Below are 24,140 nucleotides of genomic sequence, written 5' to 3'. Positions count from 1 at the left end.
ACTGGATGCCGATGCACTGCACCAGCTTTCAGTCGTGGGTACCGGTTTTTTGGTCCGGAACCTGAGACGGCCTCTGCCTCAGGTTCTGGACCAAAAAACCCCATGTGAACCTACCCTTACTAAGATATGCAGTTAGAGTTATTCTAATGCGTTTCATATCCCCTGCTGGTCTCTACTGATTTGCCCTGCTTGAAGTTTAGCCAATCACAGCCCACAGCGGTGACCCGTCTCAGCCAATGACTAGCCCGCTGACTAGTGTCGAGAAAAACCAGAAAGTACAGACCAGCAAGATCCAAAAAAAAAATAAAAAATCCTCCTAGTTGACCTTTTATTAGAACTATGAAAATATGAGTATATCGCTGGTCCTTCATAGATTGACAGGCTTCGATAAGCCAAATACAGAATGAAACCCCCAAAGTCTACACATAAAATGGCCTCTACCCACTCATAAAACCTTTTTATTAATATTAATTTTCCAGAAAGTGAAAGTGTTAGTAAACAGGAAAAGCTGCTTGAAATCAATTGGGATGAATGAAAAGAAGTTTCCTCCAGCAATGGGGAAATGTAAAGCACGTAAAAACCACAGCTGTCTAAGTATAGAAATAAAGAACTGCCACGCCACAGCACAATAATGACTAATATGAATGACAATGAGCAAACGTTAAAGTAACAGTCTGAACGATGGAGGACATGCCTTCTTACCTGATCTTAGGACTAGTTTAAAGAAATGTATTTTGAACAAGGAAAAGAAAAAGTAAAATAAAAAAAAATCAGATGCAGCAAATGTAGAAAGTATAAATGAATAAGCATACTGACTTCTCTGGCCATGTTATACACAAATACCTGTCTATTTACCGGTTATAGTATATGTATACACTTTATTAAAGGATATTATGTGTATAACATGAAATTTGTGACTTTATGTAAAAATATTTCAAAATAGAAGAAAATATTGATGAATGAAAGCTTATACTAAGTAACAATACAATGCACTGGGGTGTAGCTATAGAGGTGGGGAAGAGGTAGCCATCGTGACCAGGTCCTGGAGCCTCTAAGAAGTCACCAGGATTATAGATAACACACGGTGGTGTCAGCCAAGCTGTGGTCAGTCCAGGAAATGTGGCCGCCACATGGACTGCATTGCCTAAACCGCACATAGCTGTCTGAATAAGGGTTTAGGCGCTCACAAGACTGAGAGGAGGACAATTGGGAAGATAAAGTGAAGCAGAAGATATAGATGGTGCGGACAAGCATTTTAAAGCCTCCTTAAAGTGTGTAAAGTGCTTACTTGGTGGTCAGAGTCTAAAGCATTAGACAAGCTGTGGCTAAATGTTTGCATTATACAGATCCATAATTGCGGGTAGTATGAGGTACCATGCATAGACTCGCCCATTCAAGAGTATGGGCTCATACAAGTCTTTTTGTGGATAACATACTGATACATTGTGGACATGTTTTTTTTTTTTGGTTTTTTTTTTTGTTTTTTTTTGGGGGGGGTTGTGAATTCACATCAGTCATGTGCATATATAACTTTATTGAAAAATTGAGTAGTATTATTAAAAGGAGTATTCCAGTCTACAAAATGTTTCACTATTGCTGCTGGGTAGGTGATCATTGTATAGGTGAGGGTCTGACCACGGGGACCCTCCTCATTGCCAAAATTGGTTCCTTGTTTTTTGCAGCCACTGGTGAGTGGCAGTGAAGCAGGCATTACCAAAAACATCGGAGCCCAATGCAATTTGTTTTTGTTTTTTGAAATGTCTGTAAGGCTTTTACTGTGAAAGGCGGCATTATTGGCTTAAACACTGGCCCATCAGCAAACACACCGCTGTAATCCAAAACACTAATCTCCTCCACCAACACAGTGCCTGGTTTTGTTTTGGGCTTTGAATAAGCTTCACAGAGAATGTGCGGCTATGTCCCCGGCACTCGCAGAACTCCAGAGAATACAGAGAACTGTATCTTAGACAGCAGAGCTTTACCAGGCCTGAATTCCACATGCAAAGTGTAATATCCTGATAAACTGATGGGCGTATGGTTTCTCCCAAAATCCAAGTAAAGAAAAACTGTATTAGAGTAAACTTGTGTATTAATACAGTGGATCCTTCTAAAAGAAATATGGTAAAAGAAAGCTAAACAACATTAGAATCTGCTCAAATTCTTATAAGACACATCTTAACAAACAATATCTTGGTATCTAATAAGTAACGCAATAGAATTGAATGATGAGACAGACATTTTTTCCCTAATTCTATTAGTACTATGGTCCCTCTACCATATAAGAAGAGACCAGTATTATAAATGGTACATAATGGGCAGGAAGGGCCTGATACAGATATTACATTTGGGCCCAGGTTCTAAGGCAAAGGCTACACAGTGACTTTGGCCACAACTCTGGACATGCAATGAAAGATTATGTCGCCCTGGAATCCTCCAGTAATGTATGAATGGAGTCAAGGATGCTTTGACTTCAACACCTAGTTACAAAAAAATCCAGTCGTGTTTGATCATCATCTTTTTTTTTATCCATTTCTGAATCATCTTTTCAACAATATTTGTGGTACCTTCCAAAAAACTCTGTTACAGATCTAAGGTTACATTCACGTCCGCAACAGAGTCTCAGTTGGAGACTCCATTGCTAAAATAGCGGTAACACATGGAGTCTGAAGGACCCCTTTTACTATAATGTGGTCTGTCTGTGCTAATTGTTTTAAAACTGAAACCATCCTCTGCGCAGGACTTGTTCCTCCACCGATGTTCAGGAGGAACATGTTGCCTTGTGCAATATACAGTCAGATGTAATATAATATAGAGGTTTAGTTAGTGTACGCTCTTAATGTGATACATTGATAATGTGCTGCTGATCTTCCAATGTGGCAACATCTCTGTACCGAGAAATAAAGGCTGTGGGGGTCTCTGCCTACTTATTACGCTCCTTGATATTGTATAGGTATAGAGATATATGGACTCATTTTCTTTTCCACATGTCCTAGTAAATCCATATGACCATATACTAATATGTGACTGCAAATGTATTCTTAAAGAAGAAAACCAAGACTTGGGAACTGCACCGATCAGCTGTTTTCTGCATAGTGTATGGAGCTGGAAGCACATGGCTCTATACACTGTGTAGTGACTGCACAATTGCAGAGTAAGTGAATAGTAGCAGAGCTGAAGTAACATGACAGAGTAAGGCACTGTCTGCTTCTGGCTCTGAGCAGAACAGTCTGATAAGGGTCCCGGATGTCAGATTCCTACCAATCTTATGGATAGGTCATTTAATGTTAGGTCTTGAGTAACCCCTTTAACCACAGAATCTCTTCTTCAGCTGATTTAACATGTACATGTTTATTTCTACCATTTATTGTATGAACAGGAAAAAAGCCCGCTGGTGCACACCTCAGGTCACAAAAGTAGAAGTAGAACTTTTATTGGTTAGGATAACGCGTTTCGGGGATATACCCCTTCGTCAGATCAAAGGATGCTGGTAGTCAAGCCATCTGCCGCTACGGTCTTTTTTGTCACTAGCCGCATACCATTCTACAAGGAGCACCTCATGCTCTTGACTACCAGCATCCTTTGACCCGACAAAGGTGTATATTTCCGAAACACGTTATCCTAACCAATAAAAGTTCTACTTCTACTATTGTGTCCTGAAGTGTGCGCCGCCAGGCTTTTTTCCTGTTCATACAATACTTTCACACCGATTCCACGGCCGTATCAGCCAGTCGGTCAGCCAGTATGTGGTATCATACTACTTTTCATCTCTGAAATTTGAGAGTGGGCAGTTAATTTATCGCCCAGAGTGTTACATCTATAGCCAAGGAGAGCGCATTAGCCTGGAGTTTTTTCCTCTCTTGTATTCTCTTTATTCCAACTAAGACATGTATAAGATAAAGACAGCCTCCAGCCAGGGCAATGCAGGGATTCGTATATACATTTCACAGGGTTAACTCTGACTACACTTTTTAATGCACCAATGCAGTGTACACACACATTAGATTCCCAGGTAGTATAAACAGGTTTTGTAACTTTCCATGATCATGAAGTAGCGTCTTAAAACAGAAAAGAGATGGAGAAATGTAGGTCAATGGTATAATGTGGCATACAGTGTCGCCATACTGGGACTTACCTGGCTGACCTGGCTCCTAGGCTGAAGCCCATGTATCCTTCTTGGGGCAAAGAATCATCCCCTAGCTCCTTCAGATCTTGAGGTCCAAGGTATTTGTCTGTGTCACCCGTCATTGCATCTTCACCTAAGAAAGAAGACTGACTGTTTAACTACAAGCAGAGACTCCCACAAGCCCTGATGGTGAAGGGTTAGTAGATCATCATTGTGAGCGCTCCAACATCTAATCAATGATGTGACAGCCCTGGGACATTTTCCATACAGAAATCTCAATAAAGCGCATGGCACCACGGAAACACACAGAAAACCGAGCCCCTGCACATAATATGATAAGGGTGTAGGCTGAAAGCCAGGTGTCTGATCGGAATCCTTCTATTATATATTATGAATGCTCTGACATTCGGGATGTAACTTATGTATTACTTTGTAGTTATATTTTATCTGGATGTGGTGGATTCATTGTGCCTTGTCAGCAAAATACTGAGCTATGTAAGAAAGCATTCACATACTGGAGAAAATATTTGCATCGATTTTAGGGATTTTCAGATCTGCAGCATGTACAGTTCTTCACCATCTTCTTACAAAATTTTGCAGCAGATTTGGGTCCATCTTCAATTTTGATAGTTTATTGTTATGACATAAATACATTTCCCCATATGAATCCAGTTTTGAGTATAAATTATCTTCATAACATGTTATTATCTTATAGTCAGATATTAGAGGATCCAGCATTGTTTAGAGATTGTCACTAGTCCCAATGGGGCTCACAATCTAATGTCCCTTTCACAGATCTCCTTATATTGTACTCTACAGCCAATTGCATCAGAAGCCAAATTGCTTATCAGTTTCGGTATATGGGAGGTAATCTTAAATATATATATATATAAAAAAAACAAAAACAGGAAAAACTGCTAAGGAAATTACTTACAGTAGGGAATGCATGCTGGCTTGGTTGTTTCCATAACACAGATATGATTGGTAAGAGCCCTGTACACACAAGACCACCTCTTTCTAGGTGTAGCAGCCAGTTGGTAGTTCACCAGGCAGAAAGCGGGTTATAGGCGAGGGTCCCAGAGGTGGGCCCTGCTTGTGACATGTATTGCATGTCATAAATGTCTAAGGTGGGATTACCCACCTCACAGAGAACGGTGCTGTCTGCTACCTGCTCCATTCCTGTGTATCATCTTCTGAGAGCTAATTCATGAATCCTTTTAGCCTAGGAAACATCTTTGCGTGCATGAGAGCATACAAAAGCCCCAAGTATTGCTACTGGGAGAGAGAACTGGAGGGAGAAGACAGATGTCCATTTTTAACCTCCCCTGAATTTCTAGCCCCAATGCAATAACTTGATCTTTAGGAAAGGAAAGATGTGGCCCCTTGGCCCCTAACCCTGTGTATGGACAATATTAGAAATAATAGCTATGTGTGCACCATTACATTTCTTTCATTGTTGACTACTGGGGAATATTGTCACCCCACAGACAAGAGGATAAGACTGCGATGACTGTATAAACCAGAGCAATGAATGAATGGGCACATTCTCAGAGCTGCAGGATGTATCACTCATCAATATTCTCACAGTATTTTCCATATTCCTCATTTGGTTCTTCAAATATTTGTATTCTCACGTGTTATTCAGAAAAGGAAAGGAGAGGGGAGAGACGTTCCCTGGAGAGTTTACTGCCATCTCATTTCAATATAGAGTACAAATGCGGTATATATACAAATATCCGGCTCACCACAAGTAGATACATCATGTATAAATATGTGCAGGATGTGCCTTGTATTATCATGTTAATCCTTAGTAATGTGCCATAATAAGTATGTTTGTGCACAGGTTGAATTGGTGGTAGATTTAGACATTTGGCTCTTCCTCTAAGTTAATCTTACATAGTCACTAACATAACCTTAACTCTGACTTACTTGTATGCACAGAAAGGAAATAACTGGACTCCTTTGCAGCTCTCCCTGTGTATGGACAATATTAGAAATGATAGTCTCTGCTGTGACACACACCCTGATTCTAGCGCTGTGTCACTTATGGATATATTTTGCAATACTCTCTACACAATCACACTCTATTCGGTTTGGCCGAGCTGAGTGAGGAGTCCTCATCTATGAATGGTGTGTTCTACCCTCTCATAGATGATACTGTGCATAGGGAGAAAGCTGTCTATCAGCGCTGGAAAGCAGGGAAAGCCTGTTCATGACTCCACACAAAAAAAAGTTATACACTACACTATATTGTTGTGAAAGACAGTCAGTAAATGAGACACCACTATATGTGACACCACTATAGACCTTTTGGGCCCCATCAAGATCCAGAGCCTGATAATGACTGTTATCACTGAACCCCTTATAGCTATTCAGTCCAGGTATCTGTCACCACTTCATAGTGGCTTTGTGGGTTTTGTTTGTTTGTTTTGTTTTTTGCTTCATATGAGATGCTGTTTTCACTTTAAATTACAATTTCTTAAACTATTTCTTTAACTTGTCATCCATCAGACACTGACATGACTAATGTGCTTGATATGTTAGTATGAAGAGGCTGCGATGTCCTTACAAGTGCCCTGACCCTTCAGCTGTAATGGTTAATCAGCAGCAACACCCCCTATTAAAGCAAAAGGCTTACCACAGCCTCATTGGGGATTGCAAGACCCAGATCCCCATAAGTCTAAAAGGTAGTATATACCCAATGTCCCTCAAACCTTTTTGTACACAGTCTGATTCAAAGTCCATGGGAAGACGTACTACAAGTATTGTGATCGCTCCTTGTCCATTCCCTTGGATTGACCCCAAAGGTTGATGTACTGCCAAAGATCTTCCATCTTTTATGCTTCATATGAGATGCTGTTGACAGCCGAAAAGGAATTTGCTTGTGTGTTGGCCGATCAGAAAGACATTGTGCGGCCCCACATTGCAGAAATGCAGCTTTGTTGCAGATTTTGCTGTGGTTCATCTTCATGACCCACCCAATGGTCTTTCCTTGGTTCCTGCCCATACAATGGCTAACCACAATACTGCAGTATCACTAGTGCTCAGTGTCATTTTATAATGGTATATAAAACACTGCTGAAATGTTTACTTTGCTGTGCAAACAGAATGAAGCAGGATCGTTCACCTTGTAGACAGGCTGTTCAGCCTCCTTACTGAGTTACAGCTTCTGTCTTACATGAATCCTAAAACCTTTCCCTATTTCCCTTTTCCTATCGTGGATATTTATTGGCTGCCGTGTCACTAGATCGTTTTCCAAAGGGACAAATGATCCACAGTATAAAATATCTGAAATGCATATTACATTATATCAAAAGTCCACAAAGTATCATCACAGCGACGGCCATATTGATGGAATCAACCCAGATTTTCATCACTCTGCTGACTGCACATTAATTGTAGTGGGGAATGATGTTTATGCCCAGGGGTAACAAGGGTTAATTATAACCTGTACAATGTGTGTTTACCCAATAACAGATGCTGGGGGATTGCCTAAAAGCCCAGGATACATTACAGGTTTACAGGAGTATTCCTATAGGCAGCTTTAGTGCCTGGAGATGTAGAACTGTATATGTGTAAATAAGATTTAGGGGGGGTGGTCTGTCTGGTCAAAAATGCCACCCAAATCAATACGAGTGCAGTGTAGGATCCTATAATAGGAGCAGAGTTATATCTTTGTGACCAAAAACTGGTGAAGCAATATAGAGATAATCATCACTGTGTGGATATGCAAATGGCCTACAAGTGCACTGGAGGCAGGGCCTGCGTACAGCTGTCTGATAGCAGATCTGGTAACTCAGGCCCGCCCCCAGTGCACGTGAAGGCTGATTTGCATATAGGTATGTTTATACTCCTATTAAAGGCCCCTACACTGTACTATTATTGGTTTAGAAGGTACTTTGAACCTGAAACAGAACAACAAGAATGACGCAAGCGCTTGATCTATTGCATGCCGGATATTAAGAGTCCCTACAAACTCCGCTGACTATAATGGGAATGTTGGGTTTCTGTCATGGCGTCCACATTTTACCATGCAGTACAATTTTGTCTTCTAGTTTTACATCAGATAAGACAGCCTTCAACACAGGTGTGAATGAAGCTTTAGACTTTGGTTGGCTGAACCTGCTCATTCAATGAGTCCATCATGTAATCTGTATGAAGTGCTTGTCACATGTGTTTCATACACAGTATACTGAGGGACAAAAAGAAAGGATCAGGTATATTGAATTTAACATGACAGACCCTTTGTTCTTAAGGAAGATAAGTGCAACTAGACCCATCAGGATACATGCACGCAGCACGCTTACCCCAGAGGTCTTTCGTCCAGCTTATGCATGCCAGGTTCTAGTTTGGAGATAAGGGAGTTCACTAGGAATATCTGCTGGCGAACGACCGCTGACCTAACAGGGATTTAAAATGCTCAGAAGTGCAATAGGGGAATTTCCTGCGCCTTTGTATCATCCTTACACCAGAGTAAGATGCGACCAGTTTGTTTCATTATTAATAAATGAGCTGCATTTCTTGCCTTCCTCGCACCAGAATCTCAAATCTAAGCTCTATAGGAACTGATGTGAACTTGAGGTTTAGTTTACATCAGTTTCTGGCTGAAATTATAGTATAGCTGTCAGGCCATGGGATGTCCTGACCAACCCACTTGTCAGAAAAGTGCAGTACATGGTGCAAGGGTGCCAAAAGATGCCCATTTAGGCACAAAAACCACCATGTGACAAAATTTGCAAGTTTCCTTATACAGTGTATGCCAGAAGGAGGTGTAAAATATTTGATAAACTCCCCCAATAACTTCTGTACGCAGCGCCCATGATGTGATCACTTGTTAAACAGGAGGTCACATCGGGGCCCAGGAGCCTTAGGGAGCCCATAAGCAATGGCATCAGTATTGAGACTGCAGTTTCCATCCGGCCCATAAGCCAAGGAGAGATGAAGATTAGTCAATAGAAAGCTGATATGACAGATCTTAGGCCCAGTCCACATCTGCATTCAGGCCAATCCGTTCACCTATCTGCATTTTGATATGGATAGATTTCCAATCAGAAACCCGAACGCAGATGTGACGCGGGCCTTAGGGTGCTATACTCTCCTACCACCTGACAGTCTCCTAACCTCTGGGTTACCTCAGCAGTACTCACATGGAAGACTTCCAGCAGTTATATGCAAATTCGCCTCATTCATTGTGCAGGGAAAGATATGCAAGTTATACAAAGTGTATGCAGAGTTTTACTACTCTTTATTGTTTCACTGCTTGTTTGTAAGTGAATGAAAGAGTTTTTGTGTAGATCCAGGCTGAAAACCTGCCCTGACCTTGTCCTGCTGACACAGGTGCACAGCTTCGTATAAGGGAGGGCTCCGATATGTGAATCATTTGGGTATAGGACAGCTTTATCTCATTCAAAACACTGCACTACATGTTATGCTGGTGAAGGTCCTCCTGGACTGAGTGACAGACACACATCACGTGTTCTCGGCTGCTACTCCTTTTGGCAAACACGTGCCATGGCTATTGCAGTTTTTCCCACAGAACTTTTCACAGAAAGTCCACAGAGTTTTCCTCTGTGGACTTTCTGCTTCAATTAAACCTCTATGGAAACCGCCAGCATTTCTCTATAGATATAACTGACGTGCTGGTTTTGGAAATCGCGACATTTCCGCTGCAGGTATTTTTCTGGAATGTGAAGATTGGCTTTGCTAGAATCCCATCCACTTTGCGGGGGCTGTAAAATGCCACATTTTTTGCCGTGGCATTTAGGCCACGTGGGGCTTCAGCCTTAAATGGAGTCTGTCATCACCAAAATTACCTTTATACTGCTACAATCTTGCTGCTTAGAAAATCTACTTTTAAGCCATATGCAAAGAAGCCGTTGGGAGCAGCAGTGGTGCAGCCACATCGGCCAGCGGCCCTGTTTTTCGCTGTGGACACTGCACATTAGACTTGGCTGTCGTTATTTTATGGCTAGCCTGATAGGCACGGCCATGTCTAGGTGCACCATAACACATATTGGTCATTACAATCAAGCAGTGGAAATGCATCACATTTTGTCACAGAAAGTTAAGAGTTTTCCTCTGTGGACTGTCTGCTTCTATTATGCGTATACGCAAACCGCCAGCATTTCCACAGCTATAATTGACATGCTGCAATTTCCAAAAATGGATCAGCTTTGGAAATCGAAGCAATTACACTTTTTTTTCCTGCAATGTGTGGATGGGATTCGCAAGTCCAGGGCATACTTGTTGTGATGTACAATATCAGCAAAGTGGAAGAGATGTAAACAAGTGCAATGCAAAAGGTGAACGCAGCAGCCAACCCACAGCCATTACCCTTTGGCATAATCCATTCCTGATTTCCGCTTTTGGGAAATCGGTAGCTCACATGTCCTGTATGGACGGTCCTTGTTATTATTATAGTAACTGATTTCATTATGGCCCAATGTCTAGCGTATTATTATTATTATTATTATTATTATTATTAGAATCTCGTCCTTTATATCGGATAAGAGCAGAGCTTCAGGGAATTTCACATTTCTCTGCCAGTCCTGCAGGTGCCACGATTGATACATCCATTTTTTGCAGGTTTCTTATACATTTTTTTTTTCTTTTTACATGCCACACTTGATTTCAGCTACAAACAATAATGCCACGTGCGCCCCCAAATACACACAAATCACTGCGCTAAAACTAATTGAGCATTTTCAGTCCATTTACTTTTCACGATAAAACCCTGCAGGCGACAAAGGGTTACAGAGCCCGGTTGCACCTCAGGTTACAGCACATTCCTACAGTGACACAGGACTAGAACTTTTATCTGTACTTTCACTCCTAATTGTTTTTTCCATTGCAAAGGAGCAGGTAAAGCAAAGTTCAGGGAACTAGGTTCTCTCTGCCTTACTTTACAACTGGCTATTACCCCTTTGCACAGACTTGTAATTTAAGCAATCTCCATCTTTCCATTCTGGTTTACAGGGATAATTCAAAGCCACAGTTTCCATTCAGGAAGCCGCAGATGGACTCGGTTTAACCGGCCAGAAACCATCTAAAAATACCCAGCACATACACAAGTCTACTTATAAAGAATAGATCATCTTTCTGCCTCTCCCATTTTATTTTAAGAGCCAGCGGGGGGCTACTTTCTGCATTTTTACAGCCACGGGAAGGTCAATGCACATGAAGTATAGAAATCTTACTTGTTATGAGAAGAGCCATTGAAGCCGAGTTACAAGATGTTCCTTTTTTTTTCCTGCAGAAATTCCTTGTAGTCCTTAAGCGGAGAATTAAATTTAATCCAAAACAGCACAGGAAAGAAACTAATTCCACAGGGTCATGTTAACTTCTCCATGTGACAAGCAACATGTTCCAGACATTTCACTGCTGCTCCGCAGCTCCAGCAGAAATAATCCACAAAGACCAAAGTCCCTTTAAAATTTGGTGTTGCAGTATAGAATGACACAAGCAGCTCCCCCCATAAACAGAGTCATCCGAAGTGTGGCATATGATCTCGTGTGATCGCCCCGCACACAGCCATGAGTGGATGACTACACTTCTAGGACAAAACTCTGCCAGCAGAGAATGGTGTAATAATAATGAGCCCTGCAAGTATTTGTATGTAAATAGGTATCTGCTAGGGGGTGTGGAGGTTTTTTTTTTTCTTCTCGTAATCTGAGCCTTAAAGGTACAGTCCTCCCTTTCTGCAGCTGGAGTCACTAGGCAGGGACATCTGTAAAGCAGTGGTTCAGTGCTAGTAATCTGTTACTACAAAGTATTAGATTGCACATTGTAGCAGGATCTGCTTGAAACAAAGTAATATTTAAGCTGCATCTATGTTTCTCTTTATAATGTAAAGTTTCTGGAGATAGACATAAATATTGTTATATTATTCTATGACCCTATATGAGGGAAAATTATATAGAATATATTTGTTGGAATCATGTCCTTTTAGCTGCTGTGAAACTACAACTCTCAGCATGCCCCGGCAGCCACAAGATTAAAGGGAATCTGTCGCCAGGAATGGGTAAATGTAACTAAGCACATTGTTAGATCCATGAGGGTTAGCTGAATGTAATGGTTGTTCTCATTTTCGTATTTCACTTTCTAAGCCTGAGGCCCTACGTGACATAAAGGCCGCAATTTGCCTGCGGTGGAAATGTAGAAAAATCATGGTATTTTACAGTCAGGGCAAAGTGGATGGGATTCTAGCGAATCCCATACCCACTTTGCGCGATTACCAGAAAACGGGGCGTTTTTGGAAGTCACAGCATGTCAATTAAACCTGCAAAAACGCTGGTGGTTTCCCTGTAGGTACAATTGAAGCAGAAAGTCCAAGGAAACCTCTGCAAATTTTGGCTAAAGCACTACGGGAAGAACCGCGATGTGTTATTGCCATGTTTTTTTCACACAGCGCTTTTTTGCTGAAGAACGCCATGTGAAGCCTTAGCCTAAAAGTGATTTGCAAATGAGCAGCCTGGACCAGTGTGGGCGTCCCCGGCACTCCAGATTACTCCCATCGCTGCTTTGTGATTGATGTTCATGCGAGAATGATACGGCCTGGCAAGGATACCGAGAAGTCTTGCCTGGCACTGTATCGTTGCAGTCGCGTCCAGATTTGCAGTATTGACACATAAACAAAACTTTTTGCTTGATTGCTACTCCAATCTAAATGCAGCGGCAGGAGCAGTTTGGGGTGCAGGGGCTGTCTGGGGTGCAGGAGCAGTCTGAGGTACAGGGGCTGTCTGGGGTGCAGGGGCAGTCTGAGGTGCAGGAGCAGTCTGAGGTGCAGGAGCAGTCTGAGGTGCAGGGGCTGTCTGAGGTACAGGGGCTGTCTGGGGTGCAGGAGCAGTCTGAGGTACAGGGGCTGTCTGGGGTGCAGGGGCAGTCTGAGGTACAGGGGCTGTCTGGGGTGCAGGAGCAGTCTGAGGTACAGGGGCTGTCTGGGGTGCAGGAGCAGTCTGAGGTACAGGGGCTGTCTGGGGTGCAGGGGCAGTCTGAGGTGCAGGGGCAGTCTGAGGTTCAGGGGCAGTCTGGGGTGCAGGAGCAGTCTGAGGTGCAGGGGCAGTCTGGGGTGCAGTGGCTGTCTGAGGTACAGGGGCTGTCTGGGGTGCAGGAGCAGTCTGAGGTGCAGGGGCTGTCTGAGGTACAGGGGCTGTCTGGGGTGCAGGAGCAGTCTGAGGTGCAGGGGCTGTCTGAGGTACAGGGGCTGTCTGGGGTGCAGGAGCAGTCTGAGGTACAGGGGCTGTCTGGGGTGCAGGGGCAGTCTGAGGTGCAGGGGCAGTCTGAGGTGCAGGGGCCGTCTGGGGTGCAGGAGCAGTCTGAGGTGCAGGGGCAGTCTGGGGTGCAGGAGCAGTCTGGGGTGCAGGGGCAGTCTGGGGTGCAGGGGCAGAATCGCTTTTATAAAATAATCTTTGCAACATAGGACTGAATTGGAAAATGAGAACAACCAGTACATTCAGGTGACACTCCTCAATGTGTTATACTTGCATTTTCTGATCCCTGGTGATACACTCCTTTAAAGGGGTTGTTCAGGGCGTTTAAACTGACTTGACTTCCTCCAGCAGCTTCTTGATCTGGGGGTTCCAGCCTGGTTCCAATCGCGGATTACATGGGAACCACCCTGTCCCCTCCCTCTCCCTGATTTCATAGGTGTCCCTCTGCTGAGCCAGGACATGGAGCCATCCGGGATCACAGGTGATGCATGGATCGAACATGGATCAACTACGATGTACAACATCCGTTTGTTTTTTTTATAGCTCTCAAAACTGATCTTTTTGTGTGAATGCAGCCTATAGGAAACTGAAAAACAAAGTTTGTATCTATGAGCAGATGGTATCGCCTGCTGAGATGCATCCAGGTTTCTGTGGCACCATGCTGACAGGAGGGGTAGAATTTGGCAAAAGCAGCATGTCAGGTGTCAACCAGATGGTAGAGGTGGAGTAATAGTGTTTGGTGAAGTGCCCTGAGTTCTCTGATATCTGTGAATGATATCTGTGGTTCTCAAAACCAAAGGAGGTCCTGTACTGTACTGCTAGATAGGTCTCTCTAATAGCGGCTGTACAGCATATGCCGCTATATACAGTGATAGACAGTATGTGGGACCCTTCTGCCAAACGTATCAGGAAATATTCCTGAACTATAAATAACACTGATGTGTTCTCTTCAATAAATTTGATGAAAAATAAATCAGCGAAGTCTAAATGAGGCCTTCTAGTACCTAGAGAGTATTACCATAAATATTCTACAATCTTAGGGCTGTGTAGTGGTGGGACTGAGAGTCAAATGCAGAGGCATACAATGTAAGTCAATGTACACATTGATTTTTTTTAATATTAGGGGAGGGGAGGTTTATTTTCCTGATAGAAATAGTTCCAGGAAATGTTATTAGAGCTATTTATATTTCTAAGGGCTTTATGATCTTGCATATAATTCCCATACATGGGTAGTTCCTATTGTTTCCTAGAGAACAACACATGTTACTGCATGTAAAGAACGCAGATTCAGTTCAGCTCATTACAGTCAATAGGGCAGGCATCCAAAACTACAGCAGATGTACAGATTTATGGAGAGATGTTTATTGGGGGAGGACGCCATTGTATCTCTATCCAAATCTAGAGGTGAGAATTTATTACTATGCTTCCCTCCAAACACCATCTACCTAATACAGATTTAGGACATATCTAACCCATTGTAAGGATGGGGCCATAATATATATATATAATCTCCTACAAGAGAAAAAATTAGCAAACTTGCTGATTTCAGAGGGAATCTTAGATTTATGTCGGGGTATGCCATCAGATATGTCCATTGGTTAGACTGACTGTCATTTGATGTGTGGAAAGCCGGTGGTTTCTGTCAGGATTTAGCTGCAGAATCCTGACAAAATCTTGATTGTGTGAACATGGTCTTACCAAACCTTCCTCTTATTTGAAGTATACCAAGATTTTTTTTCTTAATAATAGCATGTTCTATCAGATCCCTTATGTACAAAAGTATTCTCCCCTAGAAGCATTGCTGAACGGAGCATCACAGCAGCACACGGAGATTGTACGTCTGTACTAAGGAGCTCTACAGCCTCCATGCACTGCCATATAAGCTCCGTGCACATGACTCTGCCATGTGCATAAGCCCTTTGTACGTAATATTAAGCCTGAAGAATTTTCTAGTAATATTTGGTTGAGTACCCAGCTTAAGGACTGAATATAATGATCCTTTAAGATACCCCATACTTGTTTTTCCAGTTTTATCCATTTATACCTTGCTGTCTTTCCACGCCAAATCTCATAACCTCATCCTTCAATAAGAAAAAAAATGGCAAACAGCATGGGAATTTTTCCTGTAAAATGCAATTATAGCAACCAGTATGATTAGGTAAGCTTTCTACTTCTTCAGAAAGTAAGCCCACATTGCTAAATTTCTAGCTTTTGTATGTTGTATCAAAAAGTAAGATGATCACAAGGTGTTGTGGGACCAGAAATGGTCAGCTATATTTAGCAGCAAGTGTTCCCTGCAGTGCCATCCCGGGCTAAGCTGAGTATTACATGGTGTCCATTGAATTAGATTGACTGTGTAATGCACTGACCTAGACAAGAGTGTGACAATATATACAGACATCTTCACTCTAGGCCATAGTCTCAGGTCTGTTTCCCTGGAGCTATCCGATCCCCTCACTCAGTTCCCAGCAGTGTTTCCTGCTGCACACTGTGCTATTCTTTCTGTGTCCCACATGTACATTACTCCTGTCTTACTTTCCAGGTCTTGGCTCAAAGCATTCTGGATATGGGATGGGACAAGAACAAAAGAGGTTAAAGCAGTAAGACTGGAGATAATTGCAGTAAATAGACCTGCAATTCATCCCAGCATGACACACACCTCCATGAGAATAATGTCACATGAGGGGGTGGTGTGAGCGAAGACATACAAGTGCTTAGAATAGGCTATTCATGCCTCTAGCAGTGGTGTGAAAGTACAGCCTTAAGATGGCCACAACTCCACAGAAGTAAGTCCATCGATATTGACCAGCTATATGTATGACCCTCCCCCAATGACAGGGATGTCAGGCAAAGAAGTTGCAAACATGTTAGGTTTTACCATTCCTGATTGTTTTGTCATAAAGGGGATAACAATCTGCCAGTGAGATATAGTTGAAGTTTAGTCCCACCTATTACAAATAAACATTGAAAATTCTATACCATATGAATTATAGTGTGGGGTCCTATTGCAAATAGATGGAGACAAAACTGTGACTGGATATCTAATCAGAGCTTTGGCTTTCCACCACTGGTTAAGGTCAGATGAAGGAGCCTGATCATTGGGGTGTCTTGCACCACATACGCTGTGTCTGAATGAGGTGCAGAATCTGCGGCAAGATCGTGCAGGAGGTTCATTTTTTTGGAATCCAGATGGAATTTGCTGCTGATTTTGTGGCGGAATCCACATCCGAATCATCACCAGATTCCACCATGTGAACATACCATAAAAGTGGCATTCCCATCTTGGCATTTATGGTTCTATCCATCTGTCTTGAGAATGGACCCCATTTGCGACTGCAGTGAAAGAATAGAGAGTTGTGCATGTGGCGGTCTCTCTATAGACTTGTACAGGACATCTGACGCTAGCCTAGACTGCCTGCTCCACCTTCAGTCACAGTGTGGCTGCTGCAGAGGTTGTTTACATTGCATCGCCTGAGGTGTGTGGGAATTGTGCTAGAAGTTAATGTGTTTTATAGCAGGATCCGGTGTCTGACTCCTTCCCTTCTCACTCCTAAAAATGCATAAGAATCACTGCCAAAGTCATTTATTTCTCTGATTTGACATTAGACAAACCCTATCATAGTATGCAGGTTGTTTTAGGGCAATGTATGGAATGACTGAATGTATATGGCACCATAAATCCTTTTTGCATATAATTCCACTATAAATAGATTATTCAATCACACTGTCAGACATTTACAAGTATGAGGAAAACATGCAGACTATTTGCAAATTCTCCTTAGATTAGATTTAGAAACATATATATATATATCGTACCAAGCCCGCAGTGCTGACCACTGAGCCACCACGCCTGCTGTTTCCACAGTACTCATGGATCACTAGTTATTTGCCCATGATGCATCTGGAACCAAATTCTGGATATTTTGTGTCTTGTCAATAAATGAAAGTCACCACAAAGTCAGTCCAGGACACCAACCGCTTGCAGCAGCAAAGTATTTTAATCCATATGAAGGATTAAAATCTTCTCTCCTTGCTCCATATGGCATGTCCTGGACTGACTTTCTTTGTTGCTAATACCAGGTTTTGGCCTTATTATGTCAGATGCAGGGCAATGAAAATGTACTGATGTAGGGACCTGTAATATCTATGTGGTCAAATAGTAAAGTAATAAAAAAAAATGCCCTAATGAGATTCAACTAATGATGTACTTGGATGAGGTCACATACTAGGATAGTATAGGAATATCTATACATACTTGGATAAGATACAGGTATAAGGAAAAAGAGATTTTGATCTCGGTATGAAAACAATACAATAGATGTAGCAATTTCAACATATCAGTTCTTTCAAAGGAGTCTACCACTCCCCCCAAATATAGTCATCTGTCGCCACCATGTTATAGAGCACATTACAGTGATAAACAACATACAATTGTTATCTATGTCACTTTTGTTGATAAGTAAAAAAACAATGTTGAAGTCTTATGCAAATGAGGTAGTTGGTGCACTGGGGGTGGGGCTTCAACTCCCTGGAGCACTGCTCTGCCATTTAGACCCCTAACATCTATCTCCTGCCTGTACCACCTGATGCTGTAAGAGTTAATCTCATCACCCATCCTACTTGAGTAGCAAGAACAGTTCTCAGAGATATGAAGGCCCACCCCTAGTATGAAAGCCCACCCCCGGTATGAAGGCCCACCCCCAGTATGAAGGCCCACCCCCAGTGCACCAACTGCCTCACTTGCATAAGACTTAAGTTGTTTTTCTTCAAATTTATAAGTGTGTCATATATAACAAAGGAATGATGGTTATCTCTGTGATGGTAAATCTGCTTGGGGAAGGTTGTTGATAGTAGGCATGGTCAGGTGAGTGCATGCTATAAAAGACTGTAAGTGGGCCCCTATCAACTGTATGCCATGTAAAATAGTGACAGAGAGGCCTTTGGGCTACTGCTGCACCCTCGGTAGCTGTGCCTCTGGACTCAAGGAACCCTGGGTCCCAGGTCCTGGTTCGGAAACGCTGGATTACAGGCATACCTGGTTCTTAGAGGCCAAAAGATTTTTTATTCCCCTCCCCACAAACACACTGTAATGTAGATTTACTGCTGTGGTCACAAACTGGCCTTGGAGTAAAAGGTGGTGAGGGAGGCAGGATGGTTTTTGAGACAAAATTTTGAAGTGAAATTCTGGTATAAAGTCAACCATCTGAAAGCTCATAGATTTATCATTCCGGATCAGCTACTTTAATAAATCTGGATTGCGTTCAGCCTGCCTGCCAGATTACACTTTGTACCATTATTGGAAGTAGGAACTGGAGTTTACAAGTCCCTGGAAAACATTTTACAAAAATATACAAATATTCTGTTATGTCACATCTTTCTTTGGCTATGTTTACATCTGCATTACGTTTTTTTTGTTCTGTCATAGTTAGAGAAATGTTGTATCGCCAGGACTTTTACCGCTGTTCACAAAAACAGAACCATGATGGAAAGCGCTGGATCTGTTTGTTGTTTTTCTTTTTCATCTGTCTATCCATCCATTTATAGGAGTTTGTTGTGTGTTACCACAAAGTAGATGTTAACTTAGCCTTAGACACCAATTTGACCTGGAATTGTTTTAAGATCAGCAATCCGAACATATACATCTGCTATATAGTCACAGTGTGATCACTGACGTATCGCCTCCCTTTACTCTTACAGGGACTACATGAGAACATTAACCCTCCATATTGCTTTGCAAAAGCCAAACCTAAATGTTGTATCTACACAGGAAAGGAATTTTAGAGATAAACGAGTACTATTAACGGCCGTTTCGAATAGCACGCACCATAGGAATGAATGGAAACGCCCGGCACGCAGACTTTGCCGGCGGCCGGCCGCTTAACCCCCTGCGTGCCGGCTGTGGCTATGGGTGCGATCTATTTGAAACTGGAGTTTCAAATAGTACTCGCTCATCTCTAGAAAGGATCCCTCTTTAAGAGCATAGACAGCTCCTGTCTCTGAATTCATCTGTCAGGACTATTTCCTGTAATAAAACGAAGTCATATTTTGACAGAACATTTCTGGAAAAAATGTCAGGTTTACATAAAAGCATGGCATTAGTCGCTCTTCCACGCTGTGGTTATAAACATCACCCACTGAGAAAACATCAGCTGAAGCCGAGTGCAGTTACCCTCCACACCACAGTTAATGTATTAGATTGAGAATAAAACACACATTAGGACAGATGGTTAAAGAATCAAGTACGTAACCTGGAGCTCACACAACATGCCTAAGACTGAGGGTTCTGCTGTACGATAGTGAGAGTATTACACGTGCCGTATACACATGACATGCGGGGTTTAGAGGATTTTATTCTTTATTCTTCTTGTTCCCATGCATTGATCCAATTATTACCATTATTGCTTGGATTAATAGATGATATAGAGCTGCAGAAAATAAAATATAATCTCCTATATATGCTGGTGACTAGACATGGAAATGTGTCTGAAAATGTGCAACATTAACACATTATCAGCAAGTAAAGGTTGAAAGCCATGTCCGTCGCCCAGAAATCGCAACTGATAGCCGGGCCAAAACCCAACTGATTTTTTTTTTTTTTTGCTGCAGCTGGGAAGACTACAAGATGTCCACTATAGACCTAACCCGTGCAAGTCCCTAGTCTTAGAGTTTCAACTGAGATCCGTAGCTAGTTGAGATGGGGGCGCTGTTGCACTGCTATATATTGAAAGTAATTGGCACTATTAGGGGTGATAAATGGTATTACAAATGTCAGAACAGTCTGATAGACTACAATAAGATGTGAAGATAGACCACAGAAGAAGTAGAATTTACATGAAATATGTAGAACTAGAAATAAGAACACTGTACAGGCTCAAATTGGGGAGGGGGAGTGTCTTTGTTTAAACAATGAAATGAATTGATGTCTCCTGTCCTCCAGATAAGAGCCCATGCTGATGGATCTTTCCCTCTAAAGCTAGGTTCACACCTGTGTTCGTGTTTCCGGGACCTGTTGAACATAAACCTAATCTGCTTTAAAAAGTGGTTACCTGCGGACCCCATAGACCAGGGGTAGGGAACCTTCGGCTCTCCAGCTGCTGTGAAACTACAACTCCCATCATGCTCCATTCACTTCCATGGGAGTTCCAAGAACAGCAGAGCAAGTATGCATGCTGGGAGATGTAGTTTTGCAACAGCTGGAAAGCCGTATGTTCCCTACCCCTGCCATAGACTATACCACGGGTCTGCGAGGGTTTCTACCCAAAAAAGGCGGAGAATGCAAGCAGGAATTTTCTCTCCGCAAATTTTTAAGTGGATTTGGGGATCGAAATCCCAAATGTAGATTAGGCGCTGGTGTGAATCTAGCCTAAACTGAGTCAATAAGGAAGGCCTTCCTTGTGCTTGTTCAACAAGCTTTGATAAGATATTCATTGCCTAGACTGCTACTGTCTGTAGACAGAAATTTCTGGTCTCCTCCAACATGACATCTCAGTCACCAAAGATCCAAGGATTTCGGCCCAGATTGACTATTATGGGCACATCTAGGCACTGGTGTAAATGTGGGACATCATCGGCGCAATGTGGCACGTCTAGTTTGGGCTAAATTTTTTCAACTTGCTAGACATGTGAGTAGATTCCCAGAAAAAGGGGTGAGACATAAAGGCGGTACGGCTCAGAGTTGGTCAACTCATGGTAGTATAAACGTAGACTAGAGACCCAAAGATATGCCAGATTTATCAAGCAGCATCAGTCACTAATAAATCTGCCATATTTTCAGACTGTCTATGTTTATACCGTCTGTCAGGGCCATTGTGTTTGTGGTGACTGCAGTCACAGTTGCAGCACCTTACAGGTCTCATCGTGACCACATTCACTATTAATAGCTGCGATGCAGGCGACACTTCACTGTAATCTTTGGCTTTGCCGTATGCCATATGTGTCGTGGCCAGACTTAGACTGAAGGATAATTTCATGACGCCTAATTTGCTAGTGGAGCCCGATGATACCTTCCATTGTATATGGGAACACTTGGCTATTACTGGATGTTACAGGACACACACAAACCCTGCTGTTAACCCTTAATCTTATTGTTGTGAGAGCCTCAGATTACTGACAAATGTTAGTTGTATCCACCATGGGTAAATAGAGCTTTGTACCTTCATCCCCTTCTGATAAATACTCTGCATCACTGAGAATCTCAGGTATATTGGCTTTACGCACTGTGTAATTCAAGTAAACACAAGCAGTGAATGGGAGATAGATACCATGTAATGATATACACACAACACAACTATTCGCACTTCAGTTGCAAAAGACACACAGACGGTATATTTTTGTAATGGCCAATGTAGATTTCAGTACTGTATTTGGTAGTAATGGGGTGAAAATTGGCTAATTCTCGACACATATTTACATTATTGCAGATAGTTTTACAACCTGACTTTACAATGTATGTGGCCATAGACGTTATGTGACTGCTGACTGACAGCTGGCACCCCTGACACTTGGTGTGCTCTACTTGTCATCTGCTATTTCAATGGGCGAGGGGCTGCGCCTTTGTAGAACGGACACCTTTGGAACTATTTGTGCTCTTCATATGATTTTAATTTGTGCACCAGTAGTGGCTCTTGAATATAAGTTATGCTTTAAGGCTTAGTGCCCACTTAGCGAGCCACAACCCTAAAACGCTGCAGGAAAAAGAGTAGCAGAAACTCATTGTAATTTCTTCCGCAGCACTTTTTACAGAAAGTCTGCAGAGTTTTCCTCTGCAAACGTTCTGCTTCAATTAAACCTATATGGAGCTAACACCAACACAGCACCAGGCTATGAATAAGGAGCTATTTTAAAACGCGTCAGCCGGACGCTGTTTTTTCTTTCTTTTCTTTCTACAATGAATGTACTTTTATTCTGGATATACATCGAATAAAGGCTAAGTTTTAAACTTTGGAAGTGTGTGCTGGATATATTGTAAAATATATATGGAAACCGGCAGCATTTCCGTAAGTAAAATTGACATGCTGCGATTTACAAAAAACGCAACGGTTTTTGAAATCACAGCATGTCCGCTGCTGATATTTTTCTGCAATGTATGGTAGTATTTGCTAGAATGCCATCCATTTTGCAGGTACTGTAAAACTCCTTGGCAAAATCGTGGCGTTTATGCTACGTAGGGTCCCTCTGCCTAAAGGGGTTTTCCAGCCCGCAGTGCATGTTTTACACTGGTGCCTTATCAGGGCCCCTGATGCTCTGCCCCTGCCTCCAAAGTAAAAGGCTCTCTGCTTGGTCTTCTGATTCTGCTTTTGTGCTCTTCAGGGTTATTTTGTGGTTTTATGCTGCAGTTTCTGTACTGCATGAATAGTAAATACAGGCCAAAAGTTTTATGGAGACAAAAGAAGTCAAAAGCTTCAGCTCATAGCACTGGTGATGACACGGATAAAAGGAAGGATATACGTCGTTCCCATACCTTCATCATCCGACATGTCCAGAACCTCGTTCATAGTTTCCGGAACATTCATTTTATGCTTTTCTGTCACCATCTGTTGCATTAAAGAAAAAAAAAAAAAAACTGAAACAATCACCAAGCCAAATATGACAACATAGTTGGAAAAAAAGCAGCAAGATGATGTGTTATGTGTGATGATCTTTGTGCCAAGTGAAGAACAATCCTTGGGGTTTAGAACAGATTTACAAGGCTTATAACATGTGTGCTCCAGTCCAATCCCCTTTGATACCTCTACACATGGAGTACAACTGCTGCACTATCAGAAGATCTTTATTATTACAAACAGGATTAAAGGACTTGTAATGTGGCGAAGGAGGTTTATTCCGCAATCACCATTCATTCCCTATGCATAGAATAAGTGATAAACACTAGGTAGCTGGGGGCCCCACAGAATACTAGAATTAGGGTCCTGAGTCATCTGTTCTTCCTCAGCAGAAAGATCATTAATAAGGAGCAGCAGTCCTAACTTCAGAAATAGTCAGAGAGGATGTATTGTCTCTCTTGGCTATTTCTTTTACTTGTAGGGTAGCAGAAGGAGAGACGAGAGTATCACATAACTGTACGGTCTGATTACACTCCAGCTTTGTTTGTAGTCTGACACAAGTCTGTTTACTTTTTTTTTTTTTTTTAACTTTAGATACACCAGTGTATTATATATAAAAGGCTACAAAGCTTTACATATTTATGTTTTGATACATCTACTAAACTTGAAGTACCAAATGAAAATGTACAGACCATTACAAATTCTGCATATTATGATAACAATGTATATATCTTGTTTCTAACATTGGTATATCTTCTCAACTATCACAAGGCTTGGAAATGTAGTTTTCTTGCCATGTGCAGGGTAACATTGCTAGAAACTTAGTGTCCGCCACTGTCCCATCCCTTATCCACATCCCTTTACAAAGAATACTTGGCCATATTTTTAGGTGTTTTATGGTCTGTTCTATAATTCCACCTGCATTTCTCTTTTACATCAGTGTGGTACATGGTAATACTTGTCTGACGTTTGACTGTGCATAGTGATAAATTTGGTCACAGCTCTATTTAAGGAGCCACCCACTCCCCTTCCATTAGGAAGTTTTAACCTAATACCATCTGGTGAGGGATGATTTATTGCCAAAACTATGTGAACACATTTGGATACTGGCTTTGCTTCTGTACTAGTATGAGGCAGAACTACTGGGCATCTAAAAGAAATAAACAAACAGCTCCCCTTAATTATTTAATATCCGGTCCTTTAGGCATCCTAATATAGTCAAACCTCAGAGATCACCACACAAAATTGCATTAAAGGGGGTCTTCT

At 42.0% G+C, this 24,140-nt stretch overlaps 1 protein-coding gene across 13 annotated transcripts in view; it reads right to left on the bottom strand.

Annotated features, from left to right (window-relative positions):
* Positions 1-24,140, bottom strand: part of ANK3 (ankyrin 3) — a 436,797-nt gene that overhangs the window by 69,782 nt on the left and 342,875 nt on the right. For 7 of the 13 annotated variants that reach the window (XM_075257456.1, XM_075257461.1, XM_075257457.1 and 4 more), the window contains 2 exons: positions 22,793-22,865; positions 4,133-4,256 (listed from right to left, as the gene is read on the bottom strand). In XM_075257456.1, coding sequence (XP_075113557.1) covers positions 4,133-4,256; positions 22,793-22,865 — 197 coding nt within the window. Of the gene's footprint in view, positions 1-4,132; positions 4,257-21,485; positions 21,549-22,792; positions 22,866-24,140 lie in introns of all 13 variants that reach the window. The other 6 variants (XM_075257454.1, XM_075257453.1, XM_075257455.1 and 3 more) reach the window with 1 other exon arrangement.

This window comes from Leptodactylus fuscus, chromosome 10 (genome assembly GCF_031893055.1).
Source record: "Leptodactylus fuscus isolate aLepFus1 chromosome 10, aLepFus1.hap2, whole genome shotgun sequence".
Taxonomy (NCBI): domain Eukaryota; kingdom Metazoa; phylum Chordata; class Amphibia; order Anura; family Leptodactylidae; genus Leptodactylus; species Leptodactylus fuscus.
This window is presented reverse-complemented; position numbering and strand designations above follow the sequence as displayed.